This window comes from Talpa occidentalis, unplaced genomic scaffold (genome assembly GCF_014898055.3).
Source record: "Talpa occidentalis isolate TD23 unplaced genomic scaffold, MPIMG_talOcc4v2.1 talOcc4.13, whole genome shotgun sequence".
Taxonomy (NCBI): Eukaryota; Metazoa; Chordata; class Mammalia; order Eulipotyphla; family Talpidae; genus Talpa; species Talpa occidentalis.
In genome coordinates, this window is record NW_023601322.1 from 28,697,786 (window position 1) to 28,709,722 (window position 11,937).

At 41.0% G+C, this 11,937-nt stretch overlaps 1 protein-coding gene across 1 annotated transcript in view; it reads left to right on the forward strand.

The window, feature by feature from the left end:
* TPGS2 (tubulin polyglutamylase complex subunit 2) overlaps positions 1-8,455 on the forward strand; it is a gene marked incomplete at its 5' end in the record, with an annotated part of 34,623 nt that extends 26,168 nt beyond the window's left edge. Inside the window, 3 exons of the mRNA XM_037508273.2 lie at positions 1,865-1,978; positions 3,412-3,572; positions 4,701-8,455. Of these exons, the coding sequence (XP_037364170.1) occupies positions 1,865-1,978; positions 3,412-3,572; positions 4,701-4,934 (509 nt within the window). The remainder of the gene's footprint in view (positions 1-1,864; positions 1,979-3,411; positions 3,573-4,700) is intronic.
* Between the last annotated feature and the right edge of the window lie 3,482 nt (positions 8,456-11,937).

Here is an 11,937-nt window from a genome sequence, read left to right on the forward strand (position 1 = left end):
AGAAAATCAATTATAAAGCTGTGGTTTCTTAGTGCATCAGCCTTTAAGTATGGTTTTTATCCTCAAGAGGTCTTTACATCCAAGCTTCAGGTATATGTTTCAGACAGGAAGAAATAGTATAAACGGTAAAGGGCCAAAATAAAACCTGTCTTTTGGCAGGATTTCTTCCTTTTTATCAGAATAATAGTTTTCTCAAAAGCCCTCCCAAGTGGCCTTTGACCAGAGTCAGTGGCTCACTCATAGCTACAAAGAAGTATGAAGAGGTGAGAATTTTAACTGTGCAATATTGCCTTCTCAAACAGTGTTGGGGTTTTTAAGAAAGAAGAAAATGGGGAATGAATATTGAATAGGCAACTAGCATCTTCAGTGCTAAGGCCTTGGGGTACAACACAGGCTAAATGCTGCCCTAGTTCTACCTAACAGATGTTAAGTGCAAGATCTTAAAGGTATGTCTTCAAGTAATATAACTGTGGCTCAGAACAAAATCAATATTTGCAGATATGGAAAAATATCCAGCTCTCAAACAATGCAAACTTAACAATTTTGCATTAACAAGATAGCAAAAAACACAGAAAATAATCAACACAATTTAGAATCAGCAGATAAAGACAGTGAAACACGTAGATTACTAGATTTTGTGTAAAAGTAAATTAGTGCAGGCATGAAAATGGGGATAGGTCCACATTTAATTTCTACTAGAGATGAAAAATACACTAAGTGGGGATTAATAGTGACCTAATGCTAAAGAAAAGTATGGTGACATAATAGATAACTATCCAAAATAACAAAGAAAAAAATACCTTTACACCATTTGTTGCCCTTCAGTTCATTAATTTATGTGTATCCATGGAAACTTGACCATATCCAAGAAGTTTAGCGATTCTTTAAAAAATTGCTCAAAATCAGGAGAAAATCTTATAAGTAGTGAATAGATACAGTATATTTCTCATTGGGAACAATTTAAGCAAAATAAATTATGCAAAAAGCCATCAACTTAGAATTCTGTATTCACGATAGCACTTTTCAAAAACACTGACACATACAAGGAATCTGTCCATATAATGAAGGCACCAGGACATAAGAACGTGTTCAGAAATGGTTATTGTGGCATTGACGGCAGAATAAATTAGGGTACATCCCTTCCCACAGACTATCAGGCAGCCATTAAAAAAAATTTTAATTACAAATTAAAATTTAATGTGTAATATTCCATTTTTACACAATAAAACAATCTTAAGACAAAATTTAAATGTATACCTGTATGTCTGCCTAGGACCAATGAAAAAAGAATATGAATGTGTAGCCTCCAAGAGGTTTTTAAATCAGAAATATTAATGCATTTTTATAAAATTATATAAGTCATTTACCTTGTTGTATCCAGTCTTTCATAGGCTTATAAACTTTCTTCACCTCAGTCAACTAATAGTTTTTATTGCAGAATAGCTGAAATGAAAGAGGTTTCTGATGTTTGCATTTCAAAGAACTTATTTCTCCGTGATGTTAGGTTTCTAGGTTGGTATTTTTAGCTGAGCCAGATTTGGCATTAATTATAATTAGTAATATTATAGTTAAATATTTTATACATTTTAGACAGGAAGAAAGATTCTAATCAAAAAATCATAATACTATTAAAAAAGGGAAAGCAACTGCCTGGGAAAAAGGTTATGTCAACATCAGCCCTTCAGATTACTCTATGTAGACCCACTCCCGAGAAGTTCAGTTTGTTTTCCTCATGTCACCTTTCATTTGGTTCACATTTTAAAGTGATTGAGAATATGTGAGATATCTTTCCATCCCAGCAAAGCCCAGTGAACATGTATGTGTTTGAATCGAATATGTTTAAACATTACCTCTGGGTTTGCAGCCAGTGAGAACCAACCAGAGAAGCCTCACTTTGATTCTCGCAGTGTGATATTTGAGCTGGATCCTTGCAATGGAAATGGGAAGGTTTGCCTTGTCTACAAAAGAGGAAAACCAGGTAAGCATCATTGACAAGCATAGTCCTACAGTATGGCCTGTGTTGATCTTGCTTTCTAGCAATTATACAAAAGGTACAATCCTACATGGCCTCCTGAGATGCCACCAGTCCTCTTATAGGTACCACTCTAAGCATCCCCTTCTAGACCAATCAGTAGAGTCTTTCTGAGCTGTCATCACTTGTAAGTTACTGTAAAATAGTCAGTGGTATTAGGGTAAGTGAGTAAAAACTGAAAGCCATTCTATTTTTGGACTCATCCAGCAGGATCATGCATTTGAAAAGCATCCAAGAAAATCATTATCTTCTATGCTTCTCCAAGTAGGTCTGTTAACAGCAATAAATTCCTGAATTACTAGACCTCAATACCAGACCCCAGATGGAAATGAAGACAAAAAGGCTCTGGCCCCCTAACAGCAGTTCAGATTTTAGCCTAGGGACTGTGGAGAACTGGAGAAGACGTAGCCCTCTTCAAGTGGTTCTCTGGTAGCAGTAAGATCATCTCCAGCAGAAGGAATCTTAGTGAGGTAGCCTATTAGTTGCATCTTAAACATAGGTAGGAATAGATGTTGGGGGGGTGGGTAGGGGAGGAGAATTACAAGGGGCATCCAGACAGAGTCAAGGATAAAAACCACGCAGGGAAGTGCAACTGATTTGACGGGAATGGCAATTCCAATTCATTGGGCCTCGTGGCTGTAGATGAGAGGCCAGAATGCCAGTTGTTCTCCTTTCTGCAGAGTTTTGAGAGCCAGGAGGAGGAGTTTGCACTTAGAGTGGAAGACAGTGGAGAGTCAAGGTTGTTTAGCAGATGACAGAATTAAAATGGAAATATATGTACAAGCAGTTCTGGAAAAGTAAGAGACTGAAAACTGAAAGTCACTTAGGGGAGATGTCCCAGCCATTAAACAGGAGAAAACCTAGGAGAGTTCTACTGTGGTGAACTGGAAAGTCAGACGTGTAAGTCTGAGTTAGAAGCTGGTATGACAGTGTCTGCTTCAGCTCAGCAAGGTCATAACATAGCAGCATAGTCAGGATTCCTTGGAGAGGGAGTTGATCTGGGCTCCTCCAGGTTGATTTCTGACTGCTCTTTCCTGGCTGAGTCCTCTTTAGAAAACTGGAGCCATTCAGAGCTGCTCTCTGTCAAGAAAGCTGAAACTACAGTATGTCCCCACTTGGGTGAGGGGAATGCTGATTGTACACAAAAGGAAGAGCTGTTTAGGTCACTTGAATGCACGCATCAGTTGACTAATGAAGAACTTGTAAATCAACCGAAGAAACAGTAGCCATTGGAGAATGGGGCAGGGAGGTTAGAGGGAACTTTATATTTTACATTCTCTCCAGTATTAGAATTTTTTTTGACCATTAGTATATATGGACTTTAAAAGTAGAAAAGGTGTCATTATCTCTTCATTTATTTGCTTTATCTGCTATTTCAGCATTAGCACAGGACACAGAGATCTGGTTCCTGGACAGAGCATTATACTGGCATTTTCTGACAGACACCTTTACTGCCTATTATCGCATGCTCCTCACCCACCTAGGCCTGCCCCAGTGGCAGTATGCCTTCACCAGCTATGGAGTTAGTCCACAGGCCAAGGTAAGGGAGAAATACTTACTGTCTCAAATTCAGATTCGTCTGAAAATGCTCAAGTTGTACATCCCCAGCTTTTCCAATCCGATTCAGGAGATCTGGGATGGAGCCCGGGAACCTGCATTTTCAGTAAGGAAGGCAGGAATTCCAATATATGTAGATAAGTTCACTTTATACTGATCTAGTTAATTGGTTCTCAAACTTGGATGGTCCTCAGATTTACCTGGGAGTTTTATGTCCAAGTTTATTGGGTTCTTAGGCATACATACACATGAGTAGAGCAGAAAATCAGCCTCTTTCCTGGTAGCCTCCCAGTACACTTCACCACAGGCAGCCTCTGATATTTCTTGTGTGCCCTTCACAAGATAAAGCATGCATGTGTATGGTTATGGGTTGCATTTTCTAAAGCACAAACAATATAATTCACATTGTTCTGCACCTTGTACTTTACGCTAACGCTCCACCTTGGAACTCTTTCCCTGTGAGTACATATGGAGCTATTCTCTTATTCCACTGTAAGGATATACTCACTTTATATTACAGGTCAAGGCAACATTTCAAAAATATAGATGTCAGGTAATGCTGAGAGATTTCCTGGTCTGACAACTGGTGTGTTTGGAAGAACTTTTGATTGGGTGGCAGTAAAGGTAGGGACTAGCTCCATGTGGACCTCACTTTCTTCAAATGTTACTTAACGGTAACATCCACTCACATTGTGAGATGACTATGATCAATGAAAGATGATACTCTTTTCCCTTTCTGGGCAACTAAAGGCAGAGACTCCCCAATACCGGCAGCTACCGGCAGCTTTCCTCAGCAGAGGCCTGCGCTGGCCTCTGTCATGCCCCCTTCCCTATGCGCAGGAGCTAATTTGAGGGCAGAACCAATGGAACACTGTCCCCTGATGGTTAGGGGTTTAGGGCTCTCTAGATAAGGAAGGAACTTTATTCATTGCATTTAATTTAAATGAGACTTAACAGAACAATGAGTATGTCTTCACTTGAACAAATTGACTTTCAAGGTGGTTGTTCATAACCTTTTTCTGCGCAGCTCTCAACCTCTGTATCTCCAGTATAGATCATAAACCATGGAATTTCTCATTTAAACTGTGACCCTCTCAATTCTGCCTTACAGCAGTGGTTCAACATGTATAAACCCATCACCTACAACACTGACCTTCTCACCGAAGAGACTGACTCCTTTGTCAACAAGCTGGATCCCAGCAAAGTATTCAAGAGCAAGAACAAGATCTTAATTCCAAAAAAGAAAGGACCTGTTCAGCCTCCTGTTGGTAGCCAGAAAGTGCCCTCAGCACCTTCTTCTACCACCAAACCATCCTCAGCCTCTGGAAACCCAGTCCGGAAATGAGTGCCCCACCTACCTGCCTAGCACCACAGTTATGACTTCCATGCACTGTGCCCAGGGGTGGTCCCAGCCTCAGAGCCTGTGTGAGGAGCCAGAGGCCTCTACTCATAGGAATAACAAAAATCCTGCACCTTTTATTCCCATTGGCTTTAGCCAGGAGTTGAAAGGAACTATTTGGGTCTCCCCAAGGTCCTTTCTGATAACCCGAGTAGCATGTGATGCTACCCCTGCCTCTAGAGGCTGGGCAGGATCTCACATGGTATTTGAGTGGCTAAATATGTTTTTTTTTTTTTTTTTTTACCTCTAATTCCCTACCCCTCATCAGTGATTTAGAAAACTCCCTCAAAGAAACCACTGAAGCATTAGAATTGCACTCACTGTTCATTTGGTAGCCACTAGCCATATGTGGCTATTTAGATTTATATTAAAAATTCAGTTCCTCAAATGCATTAGCCACATTTCAAGCATTCATGTGGCTAGTGGATTCTGTTAGTATAGAGATACTAGAACATTTCCATAATCAGAGGAGGTTATACTGGACACTACTGCATTTGAATATTTTCATATTGCTCTCTCTCAGATCAGTTCAGTTTTTAAGAGAATGTTGACACCTTTGGTGAGTCACAATGTTCCATGAAAATTCTTGACACGATTGTATGTTCTTTATATCTTTCAACACAAATCTCACTCTGCCAGTTTATCAGTTTCTTATAAAGTTTCTTGCTTCCAATTTTGTGTTGTGATATTGACATATCTGCCAAAAGTTATGAGATGATTCTGCTGTACTTTAAACACATAAAACAAAAAAACTCCCAAATACTGCTTTCAAGAGTTTTGATGAAATTAGTCACTGTTGACAAGAGCTTTCCACCTCTTCAACAAAAAAATTAACATGCACTTACCTTGATTCAGAACTCTGATGGAGCATGTACCCACTGGAATTCTGTGCTCCCGGGGCAGCATGAAGGCTATAAGCAAATGGAGAGTTAAGGATAAAAAAATTAACAGGGTAGCAGAAAAGGATGGCGAGGAACTGAGTTGTTAAGGATAATAGCTGAAATTTAGTCTCCAGAATTACTCTCTCAGAACTGATCAAAGGAAGCAGCACCAGAGAGGAGAGTTCAGCACACAGGTGCTTCTCCAAGACAAGTGACAGAAAGGGACTGAGCAGTCATGTCATCTCCCACTGTGGAAGGTACCCTTCCTCTCGTACTTGTAAAGCCCCTGGATTACTTCTAAATCAGTCCAGGTTCAGGTCACAGTGAACTAGATTTCACAAATGAAGAGGGAACTAGGAGGGCAAAGGTGCTTTTGAAGTCAGTCTTAGTTCTCAAAGGGCTGCAGATGGAAGGGGTTCTGGTGAGGAAAGACTCAAGACTGTGCAGAAGGCAGAGCAGCAGAGGATAGCACTGACTACCTCACAGGTAGGACACAGTGAAAAATGATGTGGGATCCTTGTCCAAAAATCAGAACAAAGGTACTAGGGTGTATTTCCATTTTTCCATAGTCTCACAGCTTAAAATGGTATTTTATTTGCTACCTAATGCTGTTCTGAGAATTATTAAAATGTTAAATTATTAGCATTAACTTTATCATGCATCTTTATATGGTGCTACTCTAGATTAAAATGCAGAGTATTTACCTCATATGCAGAATCACCAAAATTGCATTTTGTATTCAATAGCTTATGTAAACATACTGTATGCTTACTATAACAGTGGAGACCACACACAAAACTAGCTTAACATTTCACTTCTTCATATGTACACATTCTGTCAAAACTCTTGCAGCTTAGTGATGAGTAAGAAAGGACTTGGATAGAAAAACAGATTCTCTGTCTTCGCTTCCCTTTTGTCATTTTCAACACAATGATGGCTAATGCAGAAAAGTAATTTAAGTAAAAAAGGATATGATAGGAGTCTGTGATGCCATCACTACCTTTCTGCATCCAATCAACTCTGATTCCAATGAAAAGCATGGCCTCTTGGAGCTCTCGGTGCTCCCACTACTCAGTGGTAGGCATAACATGCGTTCTGTGTAACTTACCTTGAGTCTGAATGCTGATAGGTCATGGATCCACTGGAACTCCGTGTCCATGGGGCATCACAAAGGCTATAAGCAAAGGTAGAGGTAAGAACAGGTACACATATTGCAGGTATTTCCTCTGCTGTTTGTATGCTCTGTCTTAGCAGATTTCAAGACAGTAACAGAAGAGCATTAAGCCAGTTGTGAGACCTTTCTGAGTGTGGGCCCTGTGTGACTGTGCAGATCACCCACCCATGAAACGGGCCCTGGTGATAGAGGGAACACTCCCAGCAAAATATTTGGCAACATGTGGGCTGAATGGGTTACATGAGGAGAAAACTCGCCCATGAGATTTATGTTTATACAGTTAAAATGGCAACAGGCTCTACTACAAATCAACTGTCCAAGGTAAAAAACAACACTGGAATCACAAAATAAGAATGGCAGGATGCCTCGTGATGCACTGACATTCAAGATGGTGCCAAGAGAGTGCACATCATCGGGCTGCTTGTGTCCTACAACAGGGAAGCACCCAAACATGGGGGGAAACAGCAAGGGGCTTTAAGCACATGGTGATCCCATGAAACTGTGCTTCCCAAACTCAGTGTCACCAGAATGTGTGTAGAAAAGTAGATGCCCATATCCCTATCCAGACCTACAAATTACTAGGAAAAAATTCCAGGCATCAGGACTGTTAACCAACTGAAATGGTGACACTAATGCTTACCAAGTACAAAATTTTTAGTTAGCAGATATGGTAGTTTTGCTTTCATGGATAACTCAAACTCTATTTTTAATCCAGTAAAGCATGCCCACTGACTGGCACAGAAGAACCAAGTGACCATTTTAGTTTTGTGTAGATTCCATGTCTTTTAAAAACATTTTACTATGGAGAATCAAACATTTACAATGTTTAAAAGAATAGTGTAATGAACCCCTGTGTTTGACTCCTAACCAATCTACCTGTTTTTTATTCCAACTAATTTTTTTAGTAGTTCCATTTTAAATTATTGTTATACCTTTTTGCATTGTATTTTAACAGTTGCTCCCAAGTTTACAATGTATTTCTCATCAGTAGAGTAACTTACTCATACATGGGGTCCTTAGTACCTTAGAGCCTAGGCAGGGCAGGGACACAAACATATTTGGGTAGATTAACTCTGGCCCCTTGACTCTAGTCCAAATTGGCTGCACTTTTATTCTTGGGATCTTGTATAACTGTCCTTAGGCATAAGCCAGCCCATACTGGGTTGTTTTTCCAGGCAAGCATTCTGTGCTTAACACACAGTCTCCGTTATGGAGGTTATTGTGAGCTAATACATGGGTGAGAATTCAGAAAAGCTTGTCCCTTCAGCCATCAGCCTTTCTTTCTAGCTATGAACTTTCTAAACAACCCATTGAATCTGCCTCCTCCACTCACTTCTTGCTGTACACCAGTGTGGTTTTGTTTTCACTTAGTTTCCTGCCTACCATTACCCATCAGATGTTCTTCCTCTTCTTCCCAGGGTTCAGCTCCAGTCTACTTATGAGCCCCAGTTCACAAGAAGAGCTCTCTTTGGGATGGAGAGCTTCATATCAGTACCATTTGGTTAAATTTTGGTCATCTTACCTCGTTCCTCACCTTCAGAGATTCCTGCGACAGGGCTTTGTGTTACTCTGGCAAGCCATTCTGCATGGTGTGGAACCCCAAGCACTATTAACAAATAAAACTTAGAATAAATTAATACATCATGGTGTGCTAAATCAAGAGTTGCCTCATACTTAAGTCCTGATTAGGCCAATAGATAAAGATAACAAGCAGAATCATTGAGCAAAAAAGATGTAAAAAAAGATGCTACACATTTACACGACTTGTACAAAGGGCAAGTAAATTTGGGAGGTAGGACATTAGTACAGTTCACAGACCACCTCTGACAGGAGACCCTGCCATAATGAAATACATGGTCAACATTCTAATGTTTTGGCAACCAAAAATTATCTCCCAGATTCTCTCTTGCCACTCATGGCTGTGGCTAAAGGTCTTTTCAGACCATGAACCTTGATTTGTGGTTTCAGAAATGGAATCTTTGTGATTACACATCCTATATTTCCTACAGCACCTAGGCCTTACCCAGTACCCCCTCTTGGTAAACAATGCAGCATGTGAAATGAATGTAACCTTCTACCTGGGCATTTTCAATAGCTGCCCGATTTGTGTCACATGGATCATCTGTTGTGAGCAGGCCTTCCAGATGGTAAGGGTGAAATGCAGTAGCGAGGACCAGATAAGAGAAAAGCATGGTAAAAACACCACAGGAACTGAAGTGGTGCTTTATAAAGCTTTGCTGTGAGGTGGATTAGCAGCTGGAGACGCGCTCTTTGCTGTGGTGGCTATCACAGGGCTGTGCACACAGGCCTGATGTGGCCTCTGCTGAGGAGAGCGCACATCTGGAGATGGAGTGTTTGTGGGGAAGAGTGTGTCTCTGAGAGCGCTGATTATCAATCACACAGAACTCCCTCATTTAAGGACAAGAATTCCCAAGGCTCAGAACACATTGTATGGGAGAGGAGAGACATTTCTTCTTGATGAAGTGAAGAGCAGTCCAAAGCAATTTTACATGCAAATTTCACATAATAAAACATTTGAGTAAACAAAGTACATACAATGTGTATTCTTTCAGACCTGTGTTAGCAAGTCCTCTAGCAACTAACCACTGCTGCCACTTAAAATCAAGATTTTAAAATCTGTTGGACAGTCTGTATACAACCACATTTCAAGTGTTGATTTATGTCTAGTGGCTGCCATATTGAAGAGTGCATACACAGAACATTTCTATCACAGAAATTTCTATTGAGCAGCCCTATTGTATGGCCTGTCTACATTACAATTCTCAGTCTGCCCTTTTCTGACACACAGCCTGTACGTATTCTGCAACTCCTGGCTCACCAGGAAAGCTAAGGAGGAGTCAGCTGCCATGGCACAGCTCGGAAAAGGGGCGGCAGTCATGGCAACTGAGTGGGCACTACTGCCTCTGGCTTTGCCCCACAGTAGTCACAGGCCAAAGCTGCTCAGCCCTTAGGCTGCTGCAGTCTCCAGGGTCAGAACATGATAAAGGAACAAGTTTTCTGCATCTTAAAGCAGCTAGCCTTATCTCTGCTTTCTCAGGGAGCAGGAGGCCTGGCTTTGGAAACACCCTCCTGAGCTCAGAAATAATCACTCAAGAAATGACATTTCTCAAAGTACCTGCTATTTCTCTGGAGATCAGTTACATTTTTCTTTTTTCACAAACATCAGACAAAGAATACTTGAGAGACCAATGAGGACAGAGACACTATCAGCTCCCAAAATAATTCAAGGCCGACATAAGGGAGAGAGATCTCACCCATCAAAACTGAAAATGAGGAAAAAACTAAAGGACAAGATTAAACCTCTGGAGAACAGCTTACCTTTAACTTTTGCACCAGTTCCCAACCATAGAGATGGAGGTAGAGACTGCACTTCAGAGTCTGCTTTTTAAATGCCTGGTTAATAAGGCACATTTCCCACACGTGACTTTAGCCATATGGCCACACAGACTCTGGGACAGTGTTGGGCTCTAGAATATAGGTGTCCTGAAAAATAACAAGAAAAAACTTTGCCTTTAAGATTTTGATTCTAAAACAGACTGCTGTGGCCTCAGTTACTAAAATCACAAATCATGTTTTTAGGCCATTACAAAATAGGCCTTCAATGTTATATCAATTTAGAGCAGGAAGAATTCAGTCAAGCATAAATTCAAAAATTTGTTCTGCAACGTTTTTTCATAAACATAAGCTTACAAAGTTTAACAACAGTGAATTCATATATACATATGTTGATTTAAGAAGTTGTCTAAATTTATACAGCCTTTACAATTTCAAGATAATTTTGCTGCCAAAAAGAGACAAGTTCTTTTTCCATACCCCCTGCAGAGAGAGACGGCTGGTTTAGAACCCATCTTTTTTCATTGAGACTGCATTTCTGAGGATGGCTGAGCTAGAAACAACCTCCTTTATTCCTTTGTCCTTCCAATCTTCTGCTTAACCTAAGCCAAGAAGGACTCTGACATTGATTGAATTGCTCTAATTATATAGCCAGGTCTACTACCAGCTGCTGTGTGCTGAGTTCCAGTCAATGACCCGCCTAAATCAGCATTATCAGCAAGCACACCTTCTTTCAGGGACTGCATAAAGCAGCTACCAAAGCTTCCCCAGGTTGCTAGCTCTGCATAGATATATAGCTACCACATCTTTTCTTATTTGAAAATTGGGGGTTACAAAAATCTATTGCATGGGGCATGTAAATCGAATGCCGTTGGGGAAGGGTGACTGCTTCCATCTCCGAACCTGCTGCACTGCCCAAAAGAGACTGGCTGGCCCTCAGCAGAGCCTGTCCCAGAGCGGGGGAGGTTCAGAAGCACTGCTAGGCAGGTGCTCTTAAGGGGCAGGGGTTCTCTCAGAGAAAATGAACTTAAAATTGACTTTCTGAAAGAACAAAAAAAACAAGGCCTCTTCTTAGCTGGGCCAACTGAATACTCCAAGTGCAGTTATCTATTCTAGCCCAGAAAAAGCCACTGCTGACCCAGAGCAACTGAATGCTTCCCGCTTACCTTGTGGTTGATTTAAGGCCTTACCTGTAACGCACTGTGCAGGTTCTCTGGGGAACGTATTTTGTATTTGACAAGACCCATTTCTTCCTGTTTCCACCTAACTCAGATAACTTGTAGTATATCAAAATAGAAGAAAATGCATTAAATAGAAACCAACTGATGAACCCTTGTAAGTGGGAGATGAGGAGGTGTGCTTGACTCTCTGCAGACATGGGGACTGGCACATGCAAGCCACTTCCTGCCCCACCAGCCACCAACCTGCACCATCGAGCCCTGGAGGCACAGCAAGTCCGACAAGTGGTCCTACAGGCCGTGGGTTGTAGTGTCCCAGCCCCTCCTCAGGGAGGGTCAGAATGTGCTGTTTTCATCATCAG